General features: G+C 44.3%; 2 protein-coding genes across 3 annotated transcripts; one reads left to right on the top strand and one right to left on the bottom strand.

The window, feature by feature from the left end:
• The first annotated feature begins 9 nt into the window (after positions 1 to 9).
• LOC135341766 (tubulin-specific chaperone C-like) lies at positions 10 to 1,934 on the top strand. The gene is made up of 6 exons (XM_064538422.1): positions 10 to 157; positions 214 to 368; positions 889 to 1,104; positions 1,168 to 1,277; positions 1,455 to 1,665; positions 1,730 to 1,934. Exons 1-6 carry the CDS (start codon positions 10 to 12, stop codon positions 1,850 to 1,852), a joined length of 963 nt encoding a protein of 320 aa, XP_064394492.1. The 3' UTR covers positions 1,853 to 1,934.
• On the bottom strand, positions 1,886 to 25,953 carry LOC135341762 (dynein beta chain, ciliary-like). 2 transcript variants are annotated; one of them, XM_064538418.1, is made up of 65 exons: positions 25,908 to 25,953; positions 24,296 to 24,358; positions 23,666 to 23,794; positions 23,400 to 23,558; positions 23,186 to 23,305; positions 22,909 to 23,102; positions 22,495 to 22,809; positions 22,204 to 22,390; positions 21,780 to 22,007; positions 21,531 to 21,698; positions 21,054 to 21,436; positions 20,878 to 20,946; positions 20,695 to 20,821; positions 20,382 to 20,640; positions 19,942 to 20,111; positions 19,544 to 19,816; positions 19,194 to 19,355; positions 18,853 to 19,020; positions 18,637 to 18,753; positions 18,420 to 18,544; positions 18,135 to 18,357; positions 17,829 to 18,032; positions 17,342 to 17,743; positions 16,967 to 17,212; positions 16,643 to 16,867; positions 16,314 to 16,532; positions 16,044 to 16,196; positions 15,781 to 15,906; positions 15,386 to 15,672; positions 15,030 to 15,300; positions 14,705 to 14,850; positions 14,525 to 14,641; positions 14,079 to 14,466; positions 13,716 to 13,965; positions 13,519 to 13,646; positions 13,240 to 13,388; positions 12,969 to 13,107; positions 12,715 to 12,861; positions 12,466 to 12,639; positions 12,100 to 12,309; positions 11,629 to 11,906; positions 11,306 to 11,534; positions 11,054 to 11,215; positions 10,724 to 10,917; positions 10,417 to 10,579; positions 9,189 to 9,455; positions 8,870 to 9,037; positions 8,618 to 8,746; positions 8,372 to 8,512; positions 7,950 to 8,318; positions 7,577 to 7,858; positions 7,242 to 7,437; positions 6,656 to 7,127; positions 6,368 to 6,572; positions 5,890 to 6,195; positions 5,638 to 5,808; positions 4,893 to 5,063; positions 4,693 to 4,838; positions 4,351 to 4,627; positions 4,017 to 4,244; positions 3,689 to 3,880; positions 3,428 to 3,547; positions 3,097 to 3,339; positions 2,792 to 2,974; positions 1,886 to 2,661 (listed from the first exon to the last, which is right to left on the bottom strand). In XM_064538418.1, the coding sequence occupies exons 3-65, from the start codon at positions 23,744 to 23,746 to the stop codon at positions 2,044 to 2,046; spliced, it is 13,419 nt and encodes a 4,472-aa protein (XP_064394488.1). In that variant the 5' UTR covers positions 23,747 to 23,794; positions 24,296 to 24,358; positions 25,908 to 25,953; the 3' UTR covers positions 1,886 to 2,043. The 2 variants fall into 2 exon arrangements, with proteins under 2 accessions (XP_064394488.1, XP_064394487.1); XM_064538417.1 differs by having other exon boundaries at positions 13,519 to 13,965.
• Positions 25,954 to 25,958: the final 5 nt, after the last annotated feature.

The raw sequence follows: 25,958 nt of genomic DNA, 5'->3' as shown, positions 1-25,958 counted from the left end.
ACAGTACAGATGGATTCCTCTGTCCAAGCCCGTCTCCTTGAGCGTCAGGAGGACCGTAAGGCAGCTTTGGAGAAGAGGAGAGCAGAGAGGGAGCAAACACAACGAGTGGAGGAGTCTGTAGACTACTTAGAACAAAAGTTCATTGAGAAGAAGAAAGGTAAGTAGTTTACATGAAAATCACTTCGATCTAGTTGTGACTGCCCTGTGCTACAGTTGTGACTGATCTCTTAGAGAACTCCAGCAGTGTCCCTCGTGACAAGCTATCGCCGTACTTCAATGAGGTGGCTTTGAAATGCCAGGACCTGCAGAAGCACGTATCAGACTCTGTGCTCTTTCTCACGGCGTACAGCCTAGGACAGTACCAGCAGGTAGACCTGTGTGTGTGTGTGTGTGTGTGTGTGTGTGTGTGTGTGTGTGTGTGTGTGTGTGTGTGTGTGTGTGTGTGTGTGTGTGTGTGTGTGTGTGTGTGTGTGTGTGTGTGTGTGTGTGTGTGTGTGTGTGTGTGTGTGTGTGTGTGTGTGTGTGTGTGTGTGTGTGTGTGTGTGTGTGTGTGTGTGTGTGTGTGTGTGTGTGTGTGTGTGTGTGTGTGTGTGTGTGTGTGTGTGTGTGTGTGTGTGTGTGTGTGTGTGTGTGTGTGTGTGTGTGTGTGTGTGTGTGTGTGTGTGTGTGTGTGTGTGTGTGTGTGTGTGTGTGTGTGTGTGTGTGTGTGTGTGTGTGTGTGTGTGTGTGTGTGTGTGTGTGTGTGTGTGTGTGTGTGTGTTCAGTGGTGTCCATTATCAGTGAGCTCCTTAGTACTACAGTCGATACCTCACTATTGTATGAAAGTGATTTCCTGTAGAGAAAAATATAGTGTGCAAGTGGAAGATTTGATTCTTTGTCTTGTTGTAGCAAATTACTCAGCTCCAACATCAAATATCAGCACGGCAGGAGGACATTATGCCTAAGAAGAAGTTTGCCTTCAAATCCAGACGAAAAGAATCGTCGAACCCACCCCCAAAAACTGCAGTAGCTAAGGATGTTGCCAGCTCCAAGGTTGTGGCTTCTCTCTCTCAGCAGTCTAAAATAGGCTTTAAGGACAAGTCACACGAGACCCTCTCAATGAGTGTAAGTATCTATACTCATGCTTTTCTATATTATGCGACTCATATACAGAGTTATATTTTATAGGAGGGTGACAGTAGGGGCCAAGACCTGAATCTCTCTGGGCTGAGCCACTGTGAAGTGAGATTGCCTGGAGCTCCCACCACCTTGCACATGAGCAGGCTAGACAACTGCAGGTGAGGAGAATGCAGTTAGTACCTCTATACAAATGATAGCTAGTGTTCCCTTCTCAAAAGTGTACTGCAAAACTTATTGCCTGTATGTGTCCTTTTGAGAGGTTTTACAAATACACACCTATACACATCTTGTGTGCTAATAATTATTGCTCTGATTTGTTTCCACTGCATGCACAGAGTGTTGTGTGGTCCTGTATCCAGTTCAGTGTTTGTGGATGACTGTAAGGACTGTGTGTTTGTGGTGGCCTGTCAGCAGCTGAGGATCCACACCTCCACTCACTGCACATTCTACGTTCACGTCACCAGCAGGTCTATCATAGAGGACTGCTCCTTCATTACCTTTGCTCCTTATAGCTGGACCTACCCTGAGCTGAATGAGCAGTTCAAAGTACGTCCCACCATAATTATCTGTGTGTGCATAATTATAATAATGCAATATGCACTCCATGCAGGTATCAGGATTGGACCAGAGTGTAAACAATTGGCAGATGGTGGATGATTTCAACTGGTTAGCTTCCTCTGATCCATCTCCTAATTGGAGCATTCTACCCGAGCAAGACAGAACACTCTTTTAATTGAGTTAAACATGCATTTATGTCGACACAATATTTGTGGCATTTTAAACTCATGATTATAAACAATGTTACTATGACAACATTTTGTTGATAACATAATAAATCTATCTCCATGGCAACAGTTTGCTTCTATTCTATAAGTTCAAGCCAGTATAATAATGGCAGTACATACAAGCTATAGTTTAGTCTTATTATGCCTGTAGCAGGAGAGCCACACCAGCGATGATCCATTTGGAAGACTTCTCCTTGGTCTTGAGGTTGAAGGTCCACACATAGGTAGGTCCACGTGTCTGCGTCTTGTACACTGGGCACTCGTACACGTTCTTGGTGTCTTGCTTATCCACTGGGATGGCCTTGATGAAGATCACAGGCATGGGTGGAGCCAGCTCCTTCAATCGAGCCTCTTGTATAAGCCCAGTCTGTATGTCCCAACGAGCACCTTCCATGAATAGTCCATGTACATAAGCTCCTTCTCTCGGTGGGCTAGTGAAGTCTTCTCGATTTTTCTTGGAGACATCACATTGCAGACACATCTTGTCGAGTGGCCATTCGTTCTTACGGGCCATAGACTGCATAATAGCGGTGAGGAAGGACTGAGGGTTGAAGAATCCAGCCAGCCAGATGCAAGCAGGCATGTTGAAGTCAGATACCCAGCTCTCAAGCTCACGGATTCGAATTAGCAAGTCAGCAAACCAGACGGTGAGACCAGCAAGGGATGGATAGGCTCGTTTCGACCAAGAATCTGGCACTTTGTCAAGGTAGAGGGAGTTCTGAAGGGCCTCCATATCTGCTGTGATGGTCAGCTCACCCTGTGAGTGTGTGGGTTAGTAGGGTAATTAAGTTACATAGCAATACAATAGTGTGCAGGTAGGCAAATTTTCCATTAATGGCAGCGTTTTCCCCTACTTGGCATTGAGGATGACAAGATATGAGACAAACCTTAAGTCCAAGGTCCAACATTTTGAGAGACTTTCTCATCTCCTGAGTGAGTGTGTTCATTCTTTCGCATTCCTGCAAGGCTACCAGCACATAGGGCGTCTTCTCTTCAGCCTTGGCAAATAGCTCCACCAAGTTGAACTCCTCTGGCATCTTCTCCAGAACCTCATCTAGTATGCTCTTCACCTATTAAATTAAAGGGCGAGCAGTATAGCTAGTCATATGAATTGTTAAAACTTAAAAATGAATGCCAAGGGGAATAAGTACAGTACATGCATGTACAATTCATGTAATGTAGTTCTCCATACCTTTTCTTCTCTTGTCTCTCCAGTAGCCCCAGCTGTTGATGTGTCTCTGGGCTGCATTTCCAGCACAGTTCTGAACATGTGTTCGGATGTTTGAGTGAGGAAGCCAATCTCAGCATTGGGATGCAAGCCGTACAGATAGGGGCTCTCAGCAGGCAGGTTCTCATCCACATAGGAACGATAGCCAATGTAGTCCGTGTTGGGAGGAGCAATGAAGCCAGGAGCATATAGAAGCTCGTGATCAAGCTGTGTAGGAGCAGGGTATAGACAGGTACATGGTTTGGCACACAAGGACATAAACTTTGGCTATGTTAAAAAAATTGGGGTTACTTACCAGCTCAGGTTTCATGTACTCCTCTAGGTAGGTCCTACAAAGTCGTCTGTCCCAGTCATCAGTGATGTGGCCACCGTACATGATCTCACCAAACAGGTACCTCAAATCAGTCCATGGCACCTAAACAGGATAATTAGTGCATACATTTAAAGCACTGTGATAGCATGTAAGTAAAGTAACAGTTTCTGCAGAGCTCTATAAGTAACATGTATACATACTAGTGTACCGTGTAGTCTGAAAGCACTATTACACAGTGCTCACTTTGTTATTGGCCTCCAGATAGTTGTACAGAACATTAACGCTGATGGTGAGGTCACCAGTGTTGTAAGGATAGGACCTGTTCCAGCCCTGAGGTCCAAACTTCCTCCTCTCCACCACCACAGCATGGAAGTAGACCAGGGAGAACAGAATACTCTTAAACTCATTCTCACGAGAGCACATCTCTAGAGTGTCCTGAATAGTCAGGGAGAGAAATAATCACAATTACATGCAATATTCTAAACTGTGCTTCATAAACACACTTGAAATATTCATTTTCCATGTACAATGTCATGCACTGTTTTCACTGCTAGTTGCTTGTGCACTGTACCTGGTTGAAGTTGTCTAGGGCTTTGTGGAGGTTGGCCATCATCCCGGTGGGAGGCTCGTTGGTGATCTTGATGGAGGACTCGAGTATGCCCTGAGGGATGATATGACCAGACCTCTCCGCTGCCGGCTCAGCCGACATGTACACTCGATAGTTCTCGTTGCTACCCAGACTGTACTGCTCCAACTTCTTGTCCAGTTTGGGGAGCCATTTGGCCACTAAGTGAATGTTCTGAGGAAACACAAACCAGGTTGAAAACAGACCCATTACAGTCTTACAGTCAGTACAGATAACTGCTAACTCTAACCCCATACTACGACGTTCCGACAGCACTAACCTGCAGTACGACCCAGTGCCCGTCTTTGGAGGCCACATCCAGAGCGTTCTCAGCCACCACCTCTTGACCCTGGCCCAGTGACACATTGTGGAACTTGCCATTGTCCATTGTTAAGCCAAGCTTCTTGCCGAGACTCTCCACATCTTTAAGAGGGTCCACGCCAGGACTGAGCACAAAGAACACAGGCGTCCCAGGCTCTGTCTCTTCATAGGACACTTCGAATGGGATAGTACGCTTCTCCACGTACTTTGTACCGAGTTGCTCTTCCACGTACAACCTTTATATAATTATAGAGTAAAGAGTAAAGTTACAGAGATTCATTACATTATGAGGTGTACTTACATGATGGCATACGTCATACGGTCAGGTCTCAGGGCTCGCATCATGCACAACTTTTGCAGGGAGTTCTTGTTCTTCCATTCTCCAGGAAACTTTTCTTTCTCTGGGCACTCACTGTCGGTGAACTTTTTCCAACGCTTGGCAGAGCCCTGAGATTCAGCACTACGTTAAGGCAAACAGAGAGATACTCAAATGTTGCATACCTCAATGTCCTTGTCGAAATTTCGAAACTGTTCCATATTTGAGAGTGCTTTGACCCCTCCCCAGCTCCAGTTGGAGAGGAATTCGACGGGGCTCACCACGTTTGGCACCACTGGGAAACGCAAGAGAAAGTCCAACTCGATAGGATCAATCGCTTTGCTCATTAGAAGAATCTAATGAAAAGCACATATTTAGTTTGTACATCTACATACAGTACATGGTTTAATCATAGATTGAAGAGAAAGGGATTGGCAACGGGGGCAGTTCACGGGATGCTTTTACATTGAATGTACACAGACCATCCGTGTTTCGCCCTAAAACTCCCGCGAAAACCCGGGAAACTTATTGTGTCTAATGCTTACTTCTCAAAGACCCCTCCAACACTTAAACACATGCCCCCTGATGGTAGGTATCATTTAAAATATAATCTTGATTTAGCTAGAGGTACACAGAGCCTCTGTCAGAGGCTTTTTCATGCTTGTGTTCCTATAGCACCTATGATATAGCTAAGGTTGTGTTACTAAGTAGTGTGCTATGTCCCAAATCGCCACACAAATGAGGTGAAGTTGATGTTTAGCAGTAGAACTGCTTGTACACTTTTTTTACAGACGGCAAAAACAATTCTCATGAATTATTCATGTTTAGACTCCCACGTTAGAAGTAAGCCTCGAGGCGAAACACGGATGGTACCGGAAGTGCACTCCGTTGCCAATCCCTTTCTCTTCTATCTATGGTTTAATCACACACCTGAAAGGCGACTTGTGCAGTAAAAATGAGTTTGTCTCTTTCAAACAGTCCTCTGCTAGTGTATTGGTAGACCATGTAGGTGATACTATCAATAAGGTTAACCACTCTTTTCTTGACTTCATCAGCCGTCTCTGCTCTCTGAATAGCATTCTGAAACACTACACTGAACGCCTGTACAGTACAAAAGTGTGTTGTGATAAAATGAAAGGTAATTGTCGTATATATTGTGCAAAGTGATATTTGATTTTTGACCTTGAGTGAGAACTGGTAGAGAGGGTTGATCTTCTCCAGGTTGTTGATGATAAAGTAGAGGAGTGAAGCTCTGGCTGCAGCTGGTCTGTAGTTCTCTCTAGCCTCGTTAATTTTCTTCTCAGTCACTTTAGCCTCTGCTACTTTCTTCCCGACCTCGTTGGCAGTGCGTTTGGTGGTCTCCAGGTTCTCGACTAGACTAGTGTCCCCCAGAATGTTACCCCCAGCTGCTGAAAGACGAGAGAGGAGGGAATCCTCCAGCTCCTTCAGTTTGATCTTAAACTCATTCTGTTGCTTGGTTAACTCAGACTGCAAGCAAAAAAGAGGGTGATACACTGTACAAAATTAGATGAAAATTCCTAACACTGTACAGAGCTGAGAGATTTGGTAATTTCATGCTGGGCAGTCAAAGTTTTGACTGCGTTTTCAAAAATTATTGAAGGGGTTACCGGCTGTGTGCAATGAGTGGTACGTATTTCACCTTGGTTTTCTCGAGGTCAGGTCTCTCAGTGGCGACCACCTCAGCCAGTAACTGCTCTTCCAGTCCGTCCCTGGTCACGGTGAAGTTTATGAGAGTGGCCTGTGCCTGCATCTCAGGCTTGTAGTGAGGGTTGGCCAGTTTGGTATGGAGGATCATCCTAAACGTAGGGTGGTACTCAACCTCCTTGTCACCCATCTTGATGTATCTGTAAGGAAGGAATTCCACTAATCAAAATACCAACAACAAGTACATGCACATATACAGTTATGCCTAAAATTGTTCGCTTACCTTCCTTTCTTGATTGTGAGTCTTCCGACGAGTGGGTCCAACACAGCATCTATAGTCTCCCCAAGATTCTCCAGTAGTAGGCAGTCTCCGTTGGACACAGCTCTCTCAATAGAATCTAGGTAGCCTTTCTGTCCAAGTCGAACGACTTTCAACCCTTCCCCTTCTCGCGTCTTGATCCATTTGACCCCTTGCAGCTGTGGGTCGATCATGAGAGGCCACCTCTCAGCATTGGTAAGGATCATAGCATTCTCGATGGAGATTCGATCCATGGGCAAGTTCTCATTGCTCCAGACAGCAATAGTTGCAGAGTCTGTGAGAAGAGTGAGGACATCTAAGCCTTCGGTCATGGGTATAGATGGGTCAAGGCTTTTCAGGAAAGGGATCCACTTCTCCTGCAAGAGATCCTCTCGATACTGACGACCAAAACAGCCAACGTACGAGAGGTAGCCAGCAGTCAGCAATACATCACCAGCTAAGAGGAGGGAGGGGGGGGGGAACGCTTTAACTTTATGTGGCACAAACACTTAATTTTTATTCAATTACAACAAAAATGTACGTACGCGTACACGTGTGTCAACAAAAATACCTAATGTTTTCTCATCCAGTTTCATCTTCTCTACAGATTCAGCCCATCTGACTTTCTCTGACTGCAGTCCACCCACCAGACGGTTGGCCAGGGAGATGGTGCTGGCTGTGGATTCTGCCTCTTGCTGGCACTTGAGCTTGGCATCAGTGGCGGTCTGGAACTCGGCAGTCAGCTCAGCCAGATTGTCATCCAGTTCCTACATACGTAGAGAGTGGTAAACTACATATATGATTTCAACATGTTCTCAAACATTCTCCACTAGCTAAAGAAATTGAACTTAGATTTTTAGCATACATGTACTCCAATCGTAATAATGTACAACATACAGTACTAACCTTGATTTTGGCCTTAATCTTGGATAGTTTGGTCTGGGCGTCTGCCAGCTGGGCATTAGCTGCGGCAAGAGCCTTCCTCTTCGGCTCAACATCACAGAACACTCGATAGAAGGCCACAATGTTCACGCACCAAGCACACAGACCAGCAGCGGCCAGGGACTTGCTACGAATAAATTCTGGATCGAACTCTGGGTTATCTAGATAAGGTTGTTCAGCTGCTAAGTTGTTGGGGTGGATGTTCTCCTTGTCAAAAGAAATAAGAGATTCCAGAAACTGGTCAACCTGTGACGAAGATTTTACACCATTAACGTACGTGCTCATATGTAGAGTGTACAATTTACACGATAAAGGCAGTAACTCATCTCATTCATACCTTTGACATCATTATCTTGGATTGGTTCCAACTCCTGTCCTTGGGGATCTTGGAAGAAGGAGCCAACAGGACCATCACAGCTGCAGTCACGTTCACCACAGCAGGAGGAGGTTTACCGAATGACTTCAACTCCGTCAGATTGCCTTTGTTGAGAGTGTTCAAAGCTGCTGATGCAGCCTTCAGTGCTGGTTCGGCCTTTGCCAGATCACGTTCACAGTCGGTTTGCTTCTTGCCCACATCTGCAGCGATTTTGGCCACCTTTTTCTCTTCATCGTCTGCGATAGCCTTCTCCTTACTAACCTTCTCCGTCTCAATGCCCACCCTCTCAATGAGAGCATCAGCATCCTCGTTCTTTTGTTTGAGCTCAACCTGGAGTTGAAGTTTGTAAATTCAGTGCTAAACTAGTGGGAAAAGGTGATCACCTCTTGAGCAGCGAGCTTTTCCTTGAGATCGTCCACTTGAGCTGCAGTGCTCTTGAGTTTCTCCAGACCTCCCTCCAGTCTCTCCATCATGGCCATTAGCTCAGTGTGCTTCTTGGCCAGCAGGTTACAGTACAGAGCAATCTACGTACAAAATACATACACAAATGACTATAGCAGTCAAAATACACATATCAAGCATGCATGCAAGTTCACACTCAGTTTGGTCTGGCAATTATAGCTACTCACCAGCTCTAAGAAACTCTTGGGTGTGGTGTAGTTGTACCTCCTCTCGTTAGCAAGGTAGTCTTTGCTAGCCTGGTTGACGCTCTCGTGAGCAAAGGCCATGAATCGACTGATAGAGCCACACAGTTCAGCCTAGAAAGAGGTGCTCATTAACACTGGTATATTGCACACCCATAATAATGCATACAGACAACGTGTATGTATGTATTATGTATGTATGCATGCACAAAAGAGATAGCAAGGAGTGATACGTACAGTGAGTAGCTCGGACTCTGCCTGGTTAAGGAACCTGTTGGACACTGAAACGAGAGCCTCCTCTGGCCACTCGTGGAACCAGTCAATGTTGGTACAGTTGACCAATGCAGGGAACTTGCGAGCACGCACACGCAAGGTAGAGCCCACAGGAGAGAAGCAAAGCACCACCTACATACATTTATATGCATATAAACACGTAATAATCACACTCCAATGCATACTGTACCTAATGATTTATAATTATCGCAACAAATTTCTAGTAGCTACACATTTACACTACTATACGTAGATACACTAGCTTTACAGATGGTAACCGTACCTTTAGCTGTCTCCTGACTCTGTCGATGAAGAAGGACCAGCAGTTTTCCTTGGTGTCCTGAATACCAGCCCCTTTGACCTCGTTCCTCACTCCATTGATAACAACATCCAGTTGGTCATCGTCAAACAGATCTGGGATCTCTCCAGAAGCCAGTAAGTCGTTGATTACCACTAAAAACTTCTCTTCAGGTATCTGAGTATCAGTGAGTAGGAATACTGTGCCTGCATTCTTTAGGCCAGCCTTGATGTACAGCCCGGCCAAGTCAACCTGAAAATAGACAGTATACATACGTATTAGTTAATGTACAGTGTAGAGGGGTTTACTGTCATAAACCCCGAGGCACTGTGCATTAATTGATATATGTCCCATCTGATTGGCTGGCTGGTTGCTATGCATCCAGCCTAGCTTGCATGACTACCACATAGCAACACTATTCAAACAAGAAGACAACTAGGAAAAGAGAGCTCGTCCACACCAGGGCTCCTGTCCACACTCAAAGCCTTGCGCAGCCTGGACAAAATATGAGCAGCCAGCTCCTCCCTCCAAGTGACCGGTACAGAGCCACTCTCCCTCTCTGTTCAATTAGTCAACCCCTCCCTCCACTTACTGCGCAGCAACCAGCCAGAAGAAACAACACAGCTAGCTCTAGACAGGCTGACCAGCTCTCTTCAGCTATGCCAGGCTAGTAGGCAAGCAAAGGTAAGCTTAAAATATCCACTCCTATATTATTATTAAAATGGCTTCTTTTTCTTTGCTGAACAGGCCCAGTGCATGCAGTGCGTGCAGTCAGTACTAGTGCAGCTAGTGCTATAGTGAGCAAAAAGCTCAGCCTGAGCCCAAGCCCTCTCCCAGAGGGTCTCTAAAGCAGCTCCTCACACAGCAGAATTTTTGATGAACTAGTCCACAGACTACACCCTCTGTCTCTATGTTTTCATTTATGACATTTTGTTCTCATGCAAGACATTGCATTCATCGAAAACACATATTTTTGCTGCATATGCTTGAGGTGCCAATTTATGAGCCATATTTTCCCTTGTGTGCCAATTTATGACAGTTAAACCCCACTAGATCTAGACTACATGGCAAAAGTGTAGTAGGTGGGAAATATAGTACATTAAACTCTGTGCACTAGTATAATTGCTGATCAAAAAATTTGATGGTAAACAACTACGTATGTACTGTACAGTAACAATATTAGTATTTTGTTGTTGTACAGTAATGAACTAACCCTGAGATCTCCAATAGAGTATCCTTTCCTAAGCTGTATCTGGAAGACCTCAAGAGCACTGACATAGGCAGCCAGTCGAGTCAAGCTCTGTTTGCCACTACCTCCCACACCCACCAACAGGGCATTACCACGAGGGGACTCCAGGATACGATTGATACGGCACCTGTGTAGGCACATAATTTTACGTCTATTAATGAACACACAGTACATAACCGCCTTGGTGGACATTAAGGGGTAAATGTTCTCAAAAAAATTGAAATTAAGCAGCATTTTTTAAATATTAAGGGCAAAAATTGTAAACACTCACACATGTTGCATGGCGTCCTCAAAGAGTACAAGGTTCATCATGGCATTGAGTTCATTGTACGAGTCTAGAGCTTCCTCGAGGTTCTTCCTAAGGGTATCCCAGTTAGGTACAGCCATGTACTTAGGCTCTCCAATTCCAGTGGCAAAGTGACAGTAAATGAGGGGATCAGGCTTCAACGCATCTTGGTCATAGTCCTGGGATGAGGACGAACAATATACATGTAGCACGTAAGACCTACAGAGTACCACTATACTATTTTTGAAATTGGACAATTCAACCCAAAGTGTAATGTTATGTTACAAGCTTGGGTATTACTTAGACTGCACTCACCTCAAATCCTGTCTTGGCAATTTCAGCCTTTATGTTTTGAAATAAATCCATGTCCTTTATATCAATGAGCTTGTCTCCATACACTCGACTGGCCTCGTGCAGCCAGAGCTTGACAAACTCCACAGGGGTCTTGATACAATCGGGAGTAGAAAACAATATGCCCTACAAGGAAATGTACACATCTCGATGTCAAAAATGTTTAGTGTGTATACACGAATATATATATATATACAAGGCACTAAATCATCGTACTTGGAAAATGTTTGAAAGGTCCCTGAGGTTGAAAATGTAGTGGAATTTGATGGCAGTGGGTAGGAAAGTAGTTGTGACTTTCTGGTGAAGCTCCAGAGCAGATATGATTAGCTTCTCGGTGATTTTCTGCACTTGAGTGGAGAATCCTCCGCTTGTTACATGGCCTGTCAGGATGCTCTGATAAATCGTCTTTAGAGCGTCGTTGCCAGGGAAACTCACAGCAAACACACTGCATGTGCAAACAAGCAAGGAAATAGTTTAAAATGTTAACGTAAAGTTTTAAAAATTAAGCCCCAGAGAATTAATGATGGATGACAATGTACCTGAAGTGCCGCTGCAGCCTTGTGTTGATGGTGAAGCTACCAGCAGTGGGATTCATGGAGGCCACATACTGACAGTTGTGGATCTCTTTGAGAATCTGTTTGGATCTGTCGTACCAATGATTGTAGTCCAAATGTTGTCGTATGAGTGTGTGTGGCTGTACTGTGCCATACGTGTCCACTTCAGGCATATTCATGTCGTCAATAAAGTAGATTAGTTTCTTAGTACCAGGAGGCCCGTAGTTCCTGCCTGCCTTTTTCTCCAGCGGTTTCTCCATCACCTAAACACCCAGACAACACAATGCATTGATTTGAGCTACATGTACAACCTGTACAGTCACACACTGGATACAGGATAAAGTCAGCACATGAGCTACACAACACGTACACAGTATCTGATAGCCCTTTGAGTGTAAACTAGAGGGGCTGGCTATCAAATGTAATATCTGTATAATTTATACATGTAGCTCTCACTTGTTGCAACATGAGTGAGGAGGTGTAGTAGTTGAGGGGTAGCATTGTGACGAGGGTCTCTTCCTTGTCGAAGGAGTTGAGCTTGTCATTGATGAGCACTGTCTTCCCACATCCAGCATTTCCTACCAACATCACGGGGCGACGATTGGCCATCAACAGATCCACAAAGTAACGCAACCTCATTGTTTCATTAGTGTGGACCATCACAGCCTGCAAGAATATACAGCCTCTATCAACATTTAGTACTTATCTACATGCACAATATGTGTACACTGTACCCAGTACCCATGAAATGTTGTCTATACATTTTTACAAGGTAATGTACATTTACAAAGCTATTTGTACCAACATGTATAGTTAAATTACCTGCAGTGGCAGTTCTGAGTCGAGGGTGAACTTGGGCACTTTTTCACCCCAGTGAAGCCATTTCTTAGATGTGTGGTCCAAGAAGTAGTCAAAGATGGTCCCCTGTGAAGGGAACTTGATGTGCTTGAACTCTGCCACCCACCACTTGGAGAACTCAACACGATAGTCCACCATCTGCATACATGTATATAAATACGCATAATTACATGTATAGCCGAGGATAAGATGAAGTACAGTACACATACACACCTCATCTTTGAAGAGGAATCCACCGAAAGCCCAGATGGCAGCAAAGACAAAGTAGAGCTCGTACACATCCTTGTGTGTGTCTGGTGGAGTGGTGTCAGGAGTGAGCAGAGTCTCCAGTAGGAAGCAGAGCGTTTGGATCATGCTCACCTGTAGTATCATACATACAATGTACGTATAATTATGTCATGACAAACTACATAATTATACAAGAATGCATGTACAAGAATACATATGGCTTAAAATATTACACGCACCTCTTGTATAGGGGTGATCTTCTTGAACTTTCCAGAGCGACTTGACTCCAAGAGCGTGGGGATGAAGCGCTCAAACAAAATGGTGAGATTGGCCTTCTCTGACTGTACCTCTCGACCGTCTATCCAGCTCTGAACATATCTGAATGAGAATGTCAGCAATAAATATACAATCTCTAGCCCCATCCTGATCTAAAAATTTTTAATCGAAGCAAAACATGCCTCAAGGCATTAAGCACTCAGGTGCTTGTGGGATTTTTTAATTATAGCTCACGGGTTCCATCCGAGGTCAGAGGGATTGACAAAGAGGATGCCTGCTCTGGAGACAGTGGCCGGAGTGGCTGCCTTGAGGTGGCCGATTTCAAACATAAGTCTCATTGAGGGAGACAGGGGAACACGCTCGTTACTGGCCAGGGTCAAAACCTAGAGCACATAAATATGTTTAAATAATGTGTTTTGTTTTGTAATTAATGAAAAAATTGGTAGTGTAGAAACCTGTACACTCGTGTGTTTCCTACCACAAGTGCTCAATTAGCGCAGTGCAGCTACGTACCTTGTTGTCATCCATGACAGTGTTGAGTGACTCTATCCACATTGGGTCAATGTCACCGTCCAGGACAATCCACTTGGGCCCCTCGTGAGAAATGTTGGACATGTCTCGCATGATAGTAGAGAACAAGCCTACACAAGTACACAATAAGTGATAATCAATCGATGAACGTATACAGTTTTCAAAGAGGCTATTATTACCGTCTTTCCATTCTCTGGTGGCCGGGTTGATGTACCCAAACAGTTCATTAGTGGTCACTGCCTTGGGGTTGAGGTCCACCCAGACTGGTTTCAGCTTCATGTTGGCATAGGTCTTGTTGAGGGACCGAAGGATTCTGCTCTTCCCAGTGCCAGCGTTGCCAATCACAAAGATTGAGTGACGTACGTGACGTAGCTCCTCTAGTTGGACCACCTTGAGCACAAACTGGTCTTCTGCTTGCAACTTCAACTCCTGAAGAAAATCACAATTCTAAACATAGCCACACAGCCACACAGCAAGCTAGCAATTTACGGGAGTAGAGAGTACAATAAATATAACGATAAGTGCACACAGAACCGACGTACAACAATAGATTTCTTCACGTAGTCCTCCAGCTCAGGGTCTCTCTTCCTGGGCACATCGAGGGCAGGGAACAGGTCTCCAATCAGACCCATGATGATGGTCACATCATGAGTGACAATCTTGGGCAGGTTGAAATCACGCAGTGCTCTCATGAGCACCTGATCCTCTGGTCTCCCCCTGTCACTTCTCTTTAGCGAGCCGGCCACCACCAGCACAGACTTGATAGCTCGTAGACCCCAGTCATAGTGGTCTTGCTTGGAGAGCAGCTCTTTGCAGAGCGTGTAGAGGGTCAAGAACTTTCTGGCGAGGATTCTAGCCTCGATAAAGCCCTCAGCTACCAACATGATCTCAGCAATCAGCTCAAAGTCAGGTACCACCATAGCACATGGTCTGTGGAGTGAAGATCATATTGAAGTGTGGCATTGCTAAACGTTTTATATAGCTGTACCTAAATAGTGCCTTGAGGTTCTCTGGCAGCTCAGTTCTTCCAGCATAGCCTGGATTCATAGTGATGAACAAGCCCACTGTGGGAGTCAGCCGAATCTCTGTACCCTCAAAGTTGAACCTATATGTATACATGTTGAACAATCAAAGGCTACAAAAGACGAGTTTAAATAAAGATACACACCTTTCCTTCTTGTCTTTGATGGCGTCCTGGATGGTCTTGACCTGCACAGCCACCACAGACAGCACCTCCACTGAGATCCTGTTAAATTCATCAAAGCAGCCCCAGGCTCCAGTCTGAGACAGACCCTTGTAGATGTTGCCACAAGACTAGAGACACAGGAACATAATTGATCAACGTTATATGATTAGTAAACATACATTGTACGCATACACAAGCTACTGACAATTGCTAACATTACATACACTGTGTGAGTCCTCCTGCCACCACACACAGCCACAGAGCCCCACACACACACTCACCCACTCACACACACAGACACAAGTACCTTGTAGTCCATCTGCTCAGAGCAGTTAAACACATAGACCATAATTCCTAGAGCCCTGCCCAGATCCTTGGTGGTCTCAGTCTTGCCAGTACCGGCTGGTCCAGCGGGGGCTCCACTCATGGTCAGATGGAGGGACTGGGTGAGAGTGATGTAGCATCTGTCAGTAAGGGGGGTGATCACAAGACGAGCAGTGTTGCCAAGGTATTCGTACGAGTACTTGAACTGGGCATCACAGATGTTGGCAAAGCAGTGTGAAATGTTTTCATCCCATCTATAGTGAAAATATTCAGGATAAAACATACATAACTTTTGCAAAATATAACACTGAAACATACATGATACAATAATACAGTCACCTGTGTCGCAGCTGACTGAGCCACAGGAAAGCCTGAGCATTGTCAATCTTCTGTACTATCATTTTGGCCACCACATCTCTTGCATGCACGTCAATGGTACAGACGGTCATGATCCTCTGTCTGTCTCCCTTTGAGAGGTCACCCAGGAGCAGGTGAATGAGTGTGTTCAGTTGCTGGACCTGCTTCTTGTAGTAGTCCTTCAGAGTGTTCTCGTAGCCCTCCTCCATACGTGCAATCGCTATATTGATATCAGTGGTCCACCAGATCTGAGTCCCTGCCAGAGCCACCTGCAATGAGATTATGTTGTCCACTGGGATCGATGCATGGACTTATGTAAGTGCTACAAGCACAATAAATTTGTTCCTCCACAAGATCTGTCAATAGCCTCCTCTCACCTGTGCAGGAGGGTCAAAGATCCACTGCTCTCTAGGTTTCTCCTCGTAGGTGATGACAGCATCCTTGAAATTTTGTCTTATAGTAGCTACCATCCTGTCCAGCAATGCAGTCAGCCACACTTCAACCTATAGGATCGTATATATGCACATTATGTAGCTAGTACACGTAGGACTCTTCAGCACACTGAGTACAAGTTAGAAACGTTGAGATTTGCTGATACAACATACATGTAATTCGGCTATATAAATTTAGAAACACTAACCTGTCCGACACACTCGCAAGGTTGGTCAAACTCCACATACTCCCCGTCCTTACTGTACATGCCTACAGCTTGCTTGGTGGGCTTGTCACTCTCGTCCATCGTGAACTTCAGTTTGGCCATTGCATCAAACAACTTTGCAAGGTGACGAGCAACCTGCAGGGAGCAACCAAATGATAACTAAACCTGTATTCTCAGTGCACTGCTAAAACCTGCTGTGCTACAATCTACATCAACCAATGCTTATTAGGGAGATAGTATAATACTGTATACCTCTGATGGGATGTTTCCTTTTGAGAGGATGTCCAGGAGATCAGAGGAGGAGACAAAATAGAATCGAGGGAAGGCCAGCCTCTTAGTCTCTAGGTACTCAGCCAGGGCTTTCTCACACACGGCTAGTCTCTTCTGTATGTCCTCCAGCTCATCATAGAGTCGGGCACGATTGGTGGCCTTCACCACATTTGGTGTACCTTCAACCTCCTTCAGCAGTGCCTACATAAACACACAGGAGAGCTTGATTAAATAAATAATAAGCGGTTCTCTTAGATATAATACGTACATGTATATCAGACCAAAGAAGTGTAAGGAATTTCCAAGCTAACCTTAACGTCTGTGTCGATAGTGTCAAACTGCTTGGAGTGTTCTGGTAGTTGATTTCGTATGTCCTCTGATCCAATGAAGATGGACTCCAAATGGGACCATGTAATCTGGACCTCAAACCAAATGCTGATCACAGAGTCGGCTGTGGACAGTTTCTTCTGCCAGTCAGACACTTGCTCCAGGAAGTAACCTATAAACTTGGATGTCATCATGTTCTGAAGTTGAACCTACAAAAAAAACAAGAATCCGTACACACAGTCATTGGCAAGAATGTATACACAGTATACACAAATGTTACTTAATACGCATGCTTTTGGATATGTCACCTGATTATCCTCAAGTGTCTCAATGAGCTCCTCGCTGGAGCGCAGTATCTTGTACCCTGTTCTCTTGTGCTCTTCGTTCTCAAACTCCATCTGAGACCAGGTCACGTCGAGCTCTACCATTGTCTTCTCCATGCTCAGTTCTTTGGCAGCCTTGTCCACAATGTTGCGCACCTCATCCTCAAAGTTGTGCAGGTTGAGGGCCAGCAGATCTGCCAGGTTAGTCTCATCAGACATAACAAACTTCACCTATAAACACAAAACAAGCAATCATACTGTTATCGATACCACGTATATTGATCAACATCTATACAGATTTCTCTCCCTCTATACACATTCATGTAGTACATACAATCATAAGTGCCCTGCACTGTGTACCTGAGTGGCTTGCATGAGCTGCTCCCAATGCCTGTCCCTAATCGCCTGGTTCTGTAATTCTCCCACGGCACGTAGCGAGGTCACCATGTTCTTAACGGTGGAGTCCATCCCACCAAAACAGTCCCATGCTCTCATCTCTTTGTCTAGCGATCGAATGTCCTTGACAAACTTTTTACACTCCATTTCCATGTTCTCCACATTGATATCCTTCCACAGTGTTGTATTCCAGTCTGTGAACGAGCTTCTAATAAGGATGATCATGTCCCATAGTGTCTTGAGCAGCCTAATCTCACGACGACAGGTCTGAAGTTGCTTGAATTCAGGCACACTGACTTCAAACAGACCAGCACCCTGTTTAAGAGTCTTCATTTCAGCTTCCATTGTGGAGATTAGGTCAGAAATCTGTGTACGTATGTAGATAGATAGATAATAATTAACATTTCAAGACAATTAAGACCGGCCAACTTCTATGTAACATGTTTTTTACCCTATCAATTCTGACGTAAGGATGTGTGGCTGCATAACTGAAGGGAGCTTTGACACGGAAATTCTCTCTGAACTCGTGCTGACGAACATCAAAGGTAGTCACTTTCCTCCTGATCTCATTCGCTTCGACAGCTTGTAGAGGAGCCACGTTTTGCTTCATGACTACCGTCTGCTTCTTCAGCTTATTCCACAATTCTGGAAGCTCCTAGAAAAACACAACAGTGTTAGTGTGAAAATAATTTATGCAGTGGAGAGATACTGTAGTAGTGCACATCGTTTAAACAACAAAACTGTAACGTACACCCACCTCTAGTTGTTGCATGACCTCGTCTGCTGTCTCCTGGGTGTAGGCACTGAGCAGTTCCACTGTCTCCTTGAGAGGCTCGAACATGACATCAGTATTAGCTTGTCTGTCTTTGACTGCCAGCAGGTGAATCATGACATTAACCAGGCCATCATAGTCTCCCTCCTCCATCTCCACACCTAGACCAGCAGCTGTCAACTCAATGAACTCTGACAAGTCCTTCAAGCTGTGGAAAACACAATTGTTTTGTCTCAATTAGGGCCATTCACAAAACTATCAGAAATGCACCTGTTGTTGACATGGTCTGTGAGATGCTGTTTGAACATGAAGCTCCATTTCTTGACTGTTGTGAGGAGAGCTTGCTTGAATGGTCTGGAGTCTATACGGAACCAGGAATCAATCACCTTTGTACCCTGAGACAGAAAGAGAATATCACAAAGTGAACTAAGTGTGCACATCGTGTCATTACAACACCCCACCATAAATTATGCGTAGAAAGTCTCACCTCAAAGTTCTCCACTTTAAGATAGATGGACTCGTAAGAATCGACTTGTTTCTTGAATAGTGCTAGTGTGGGTGGGTTCTCAGGCACCCCCTGATCCCCAGCCTCTTCAATCTCCTCCTACAGTGACAGTATAAATTAGCCGTACTGTAACCACTACCGTATAAACACTAGACCTTCTGTTTTTATTATTATGCAATTAAAAGGGGGTGCACTGACCTGAGTTATGACGTGTCCATATTTGAGGAACTGAGAGAGGAACTCTTTGCGATCGTCCACCCAGAGGTATGCATGCTCGTTATACGAGTCTCTGTACTGAGCAGCCTGCTCAATGGCTGTCGTCACTCGAGACATGATCTCATCTCGTATATCAGACAGCTCAGCAATCTATAGGCACATCAGTACGTAAGTTACCAGATGCACAATCAAGAGACATAATTATACTGATGGTTTATACACATCCAATCTACATTGTGTGAAAATTACGTATGGCTAGTGTGCAGTTAGGGTGGACACTCAGATACGAGGCACAACTTTGCTCTTTATATTGATTCACTGACCTCTTCCACATCAGAGTGGTAGTGAGGGCTCTCTTTGTGCTTGGCCACTCGTGGCACTAGGGTGGCAAACTTGTAGACATCATCCAATAGACTCTCAACAAGAGCAAGGAAGCTATCAGGGGAGTCCTGCTCCAGAGAGGGCTTGAACACCATGTCAGGAGCCTGCATACAGTCATGAGGATAAGGTCTCATTTCAATTCTCAGTAACCACTTTAAAATACAGGTACAGTACTAGTGTACGTATGTGCTTGTAAGGCCCGCCTACATGTACTTTTAAAAGAAGTTTGAAAACACAGCAGAAATCTGTCAAGGCTCTTCTAATAGTATTAAGGACTGCTTATATAGCGAACCTGCAGCTCAAACTTTGACTCCATGAAGGGGTGAAGTCCCGCTTCAGCCATCTTCTCCTTGTCTGTGTTCTCCAAAAAGTAGCTGAGTGAACAGTGGACGCATTCAAAGAGCCCGTCCAACACAACATCATCCAAGTACTCTACATAGTTCTTCCAGTCCTCAGACTCCTCAACAGCTTGAAAGTAGGTCAGGTTCTCTTGGATCAGAGCATGGATTTTCTCACTATCCTCCTTCACTTTGGCATATCTCGACTGAACAAGGTTCTTACCATCCTGCACGTGTATTAACATTGTAAGCAAAGTCATGTACAGTACTAGCTACGTAGTATAGTGTGTAGGCGTGTAGGCTATTAATAGTAACATGTATAATTGCACATAATGGCCACGTGTCAGCTCACATCAGTGTTTAGTAGAGGGTCGTTCTTTGTGTCCTTTCTCTTGTAGAGGGGACTCTGACACCACCCATTCATGATGGTCACTATATGATCCACATTGGCCTTGGCCTGACGCACTCTCTTCTCCAGATCACAAACACCGTCACGAGTTGACTGGATGTACTCCCACACTCCTGCAGGTGAGCAGTGCAAGCAGTACAATCACATAGTGAATGAAAAATCACCAATGTATTCATAAATAACCGGAACTACAAAACAGGGTGCTTTTAAGTTATATACATGTATAGACGCCTCAATTTCAAGTCAAACAACACATCTACAGTCTTTTCTGTGTCTTGTCTGAACCTTCGTTGCTGAGTGTAGCTAGCTCACGTGCCCATACGCAGCATTCACGTAAAAGTTGGAATGCGTACATCACTAGGACACACAGAGTAAAAACTGACCGTCGCTGGTCCAATTGAGTTCCACCACTGCTCTCTCTAGCTGCTTGTCAATGTCAGCCAGCTGGCCCACAACGAGGGGATACTCAACATCCAGGATGGTCTCTCGTACATTGTTGTAGAGGTTAACTGTGACATCTAAGTTCTGAAGGAAGTCTCTGAATTGCTCGTTTTGTTGAAACACGGATGAAGCACTGTCTGGAATACCGTGTTCATTGCTCAGCTGGTTCAAGTACTTGACTTCACGCAAAAGAGCCACAAGCTGAAAAATTAATCACGATGAACAAATGCATATCAAGAATTGAAGTTTTGTTACCTTAGGGTCAAAGTTGACGGAGATCATCATGTTGGATTGATCTCTAACCAGCAGGGGTTTCTCCAGATTCCCCTTAGCCACCTCGTCCACTGACTGTGTCCAGTCCGAGTACACTTCACTCTCAAATCTGCACGAGATAGCGGAGGAGATGCTGTGTACAGTATTGTGTATCATGTGACTCACTTCTGGACCAGCTCCTCCATCTCATCGTACTTCTGGAAGAGGATCATTGCCTCTGCACTCTCGAGAGTACTGCAAAGATTATAGTCTCAATATGTACATGTATTCACATAGAAAATGACGTAAAAAATACACGCACAGAGAGAATTGTAAAGCTTTATTCTATTTTCCTAACTCACCCGTGGTTGATAGTTTTCAGCTTCTCCACCGATTGGTTCACCCTCTCCTTCAGTTCCTGGGACCACCTCAGTAGTCCAGCCATGGGGGGCATGTTCTTGTTGATGATTGGGCCCTCGGGCGACTTGACACGCTCAAGTTGCTCGTCGAATATCAGTTTGGAAGAGTCTAGTTCTTGACTGACCAATTGCACGAGGATTGGGTACTTGTAACGAAAGTCTCTGTGAATAAGTGGTCTCTCTACTAGGGAGCCCAACATTTCAAGCAGCTTGAAGATACTCTCATAGCCATTGCAGTTGTCAAAAGCTTGGCAGACAATCTGCGAGAGGCGTTGGTCCATGTCTGCAATCTGGTCCATGAATGAGTCATACTCAGTCATAAAATCCTGCAGAGAGACATTTTCAACAACCTAGCTACATGTACATAGATTTCAAAGAATAATGTGGAAGAGCACGCATACATATAATTATTATGCTCACCGTTGTGGAAAGGTTGAGGGGGTCACCTCCCTTCCCCTGGAAGGCATTGAGGAGCTCATTGAACTCTGTGTACATCTCTGCTACCAAGTCAGTGAGGGTCTGGCCTTTAATGTCACCAAACACTATCTTCTCCAGACGCAGAAACTCATTCACAGTTGAGAAGTATGTCTGTGAAGATAACGCAAGAAGGTGTAGTTATACATCTATTGTTAGTTGCTAGTACTAGCAATTGAATTCAAGAAAATTAACCTCTATCATTTTGAGTCTTGAGACGAGGTTGTCGATACGTGAGAAGACAAACTCTGGGGGAAAATCCCATTCTACAACGGGTGAGTCCTTGAAATAAGTGGCCAGTCCATTCTTCTTTTCATTGAACGTTTTCCTGTAGAGGTCTAGGACACTGAGAGCGACAGCAATCTTATCCAAACCCTCATCTGGGTCAAACCGCAGGATCTCCTCAGTCACAAACACACACGTCTGCAGAAACAATGTGTATAGCAACCACTTCGAGGTGTGTACAATAAAATATGTGAAGGAGCTACTGTAGTATAAGCCTGTTTGATAAAAAAACAAAAGAGGGTTACACAAAAGGCCAACTACATCCTACATGTACATGTAGCTTTAGATTTTGCATTCATCAAGTTCTACTAATGCATTTATCTTAAGTACCTACCAAATGAATTATGAGGTTTGAGATCTCTTGTAGTATGACGACCATCCTGGCTGGCTTCTGGTAGTGGGTGGAGTGGGCCCAGATGAGACACAGGAGGTGAAATATGACGATGATCTTCTGCTCCAGTTCCTGAAACTCACACTCCTCCATCTCCTCAAAGTGACGACGCAGCGGCTTGAGGTGAATGCTGTGCATGGTTCAATTATTGCTCATAGTAAGTAAAATATTCGACACAAACAGCATTAACTCTAAGCCTTGGCGTACGTATCATTGGCGACCTCCTCTCATTACCTGATATCCCTGGCCTCATCGAGAGCCTCCTCTATGGCCTGTGTCATAGCCTTGTAGGCAGGGTAGTAGCTACTCAGAGTCCTCTCCAGGAGCTGAGTCATCTTTCTGATCTTCTCCACAGAGAGTTGGTCTACCACAGACTCTAGGTCAGCACAACGAGCCCCCCAGAAGTCTATTTCCACGAGAGGGAATGGATTCTTGCCTTGAAGGAGAGGTTGAGCAGAGCTCTTCTCAAGGACGCCCTGGACCTGGTGGGCCCACTCAATCACCACACTCTCCACGGCATGGATCAAATTCTTCTGAAATGGCTGACCCCTGCAAAAAACATAAGCATTTTAATTATGCTAATCAAATATTCTTAGCTACAAGAGTAGAAGTTTGGTAATCTGGTAATCATTACGAGGAATAACGCACTGTGACTGTGAATCTGCAGCTTTGGCCATGAGGTCTGCCTGTGGTGGGAGGGGTAGTAGGGTTTTCCCCTTGACCTCCCCGCTGAATGTGAACACTTCTCCCTTGAGGCCTCCTATGTGCTGCATGACGTCACGAGACACCACTCCAGGCCAGGCCAAATGGTTCGTGTTGTTGGCTATCACAGGGACAATTAGCTGCGGGATCAAAACCAGCCAGTAATATATGGCATACAAAAACATCTCCTGCTAGACAAAGTCCTGCTGCTCTAGCTACTTACATTGTCAATGAGTGCTGTGAAGTGGTCCAATGCAAGGTGGGAGACGTCCCCAAACAACACCAGTGAATGAAAGTTGTCCCTTTTGACTGCTTCTGCATGCCTCTTGATGAAGTATATAGCCTGGGGCAAAGTAAAGTAAGAAACAGGATGAAATGGTGCAAGCTAGTAAATAATGTACTCGATAACAGTGTAAGATAGAACGTGGCTTTGATACCTTCTGTTTGGTAGTGGGTGGAAAAGCGTTGATAGGAGCAAGCTGACTCTGTTGGTTGACATAAATGACGAGAATCTTGCAGTCCCCCTTCTCCAGGAAGTCCATAATGACAACCATGTTCTCATCCACACTCGCCATTTTGCTCCACTTGTCATTTTTCTGCAAAGAAAGCAACAAACAAAGCTTTTAATATTGCTCAATGTTGACCTAGCTTTGACCAATGCTAACTTGTGTCACAGCACTGATATCCTAACTCTATCTCTCACCTGTTTGGTGGTCTTGAGGGTGTACTGTTGGAGGATGTCCAGACGAGGGTCCCCGGCCTCCTTTTCTCCCTCGTCACCCATCACTCACTCACCGGCAAAATCGGGACAGTTGTAGACAATCTTAACAGCCTGTAAAGTAGACACTCCACTAACTTTTGGGTCAGGTTACTTCTACAGCTAGATTTAATTTGCAGTAGCTAGTTTGCACCAACCACATACACACCCACTTATTAGTTACCATGACAGCAGACTGCAGTATGTAATGTTTACGATTAGCATCCCTTATGCTACTGCAACAACAGGGCTGTGAATATATTAAACACCCTCACTCATGAAATCGCCCACTGCAGACAGACATGTCAAACACTCCCACAATGTAACTCCCACAAATACAATGTATGTAGTTTATAGCTACACATATACCTGATTTTATGTGTGTGTGCAGGTACGATATACAACGAAGGTATAAGGGATATAAACTATTAAATGAATGCCATGCAAATTTTACCAGTGATTCACACAAAGTTAAGTTAAGGCTGTAGAGACTGAGTGTATCTAGTCTACATTTAGCCACAATGGAAAATGGAATAGTGAATACCACTGTAAAGCATAATGTGAAAGAAAAAATACCTTTAGTTTAGCAAGTCTAGTAGCTTCTTTAGCGCCACAAACTTGAGCTGGAGTTGTTGGAACCATAGATGATACAGTACTGACGTGGATGTGAAACGTTTCCGGATTCCGGTATTCTGCTTGAAGCTATCATAGTAACGGGCATATCCGAGGTAATTTACTAGTTTCCGTAAATTAGGCAATTTGTTCCAAATAAACGCCGAGGAAATTATCGAGGTTATACCAAGCAGCTGTGTAAGTGAGTTGGCAGAACTGGCCAGAGACAGTAAAAGAGAATCTATGTATTAACAGAAAGGATATTGATGCTGCAAGTGTATTAAGCGAAGACAGTAGTAGTGACTGTGAGGAGGTAGAATGAGTAGAGGAAGTACAGTCCAGTGCAAGATGATATTAACTATTCTATAATTAGTCTAGTAAATAGTCTATAATTATTATTTTATAGTAGATCTACCCCTGTACCCATGTAATTATATCCAAAAAGCAAGCCACTCAATGTTGGTAGCATGCATGTAGATCAAAAGAAGTGTGGCTGACTCATAACACTAGCATGAGATAAGCAAACGGGTGAAATTGTTGATGATCTGTACGTGTACGTGTACGTGTACATGCTAATATTATAATAGTCTTGAGAGTATTAATTTATAGTACACGATAAACTGTTTCTTGATCGTTTACGAAGTGGCTGTGAGAGAGACACATTCCAACTTGCCGGTTCGAAATTCCTATACAAGTGTAGATACACGGCACTTGAAAAGAGGTTGGACGTTAATGCTGTCTTCACCGATGGTGTTGCCTAGAGAAGTAGCACTCGAGTAGGTCCTGGGATAAATTGCACTTGATAGTATAATTAGCTAACATTTGGCAATTGATATCTTAGCTCAGCGAAAGACAACACTGCAATTTGGAAAGTTAATGACATGTACATGTACGTGTGAACTTATTGATAGAAATCATAATTGTAGTTGTAATAAGAACGTAGCATTAATTTTTGTTTAACAGTACATGTACATGGATTTTACATATTTTTCTTGAGGCTGTATTTTTCCAATAACTTTGCTGTATGCTTAGTTAATAGATTCTCCTGCTGCATCAATACACGAAGGTTTTCATCAGCTAAATATGCAAAAAGTAGGCTCAACAGGTTTAGAAATAATCTCACGCAAAAAGTGCAACTAACTCATGCTTTAGCCCTTTCTATAGCACTTAAACTTTCATAACAGTTGTCAAACATAGATTCTCCTCGTAGTTTACAGTGTACTTCAAGTATTACTACTGAATGGTAACCTGAATATTTATTGTCCAAGCCAAAAATCTCACACAAAGTATTTTTACAGGAAAATTTATGCTAAAATATGATATTCTCTCATGAGCTTAGAGAAACTAGTCTTACCTACAAGCCCACTGCAAGTATCAATGTGTGCCGGTCATTTTCACCAGTTTTCAGACACGGAACACTGTTTACTATGCTCTGGTTGCTATATAAACATGACAGTTACAGGGTTTCTAACATAATCTGCTCGTTACGATGATAGCTTCAGACAATTCCCGTGGACCCCTCCGGATACTAGGCCGTTTCACATCCACGTCAGTACTGTATCATCTATGTTGGAACTTAGTTGCCTGTCCTTACTGCACATGCGCAATTGAGCCCCGCCCCCTAGCC

This window comes from Halichondria panicea, chromosome 9 (genome assembly GCF_963675165.1).
Source record: "Halichondria panicea chromosome 9, odHalPani1.1, whole genome shotgun sequence".
NCBI classification, from domain to species: Eukaryota; Metazoa; Porifera; class Demospongiae; order Suberitida; family Halichondriidae; genus Halichondria; species Halichondria panicea.
The sequence above is the reverse complement of the archived record's forward strand: the minus strand, read 5'-3'. Positions and strand labels throughout refer to the sequence as shown.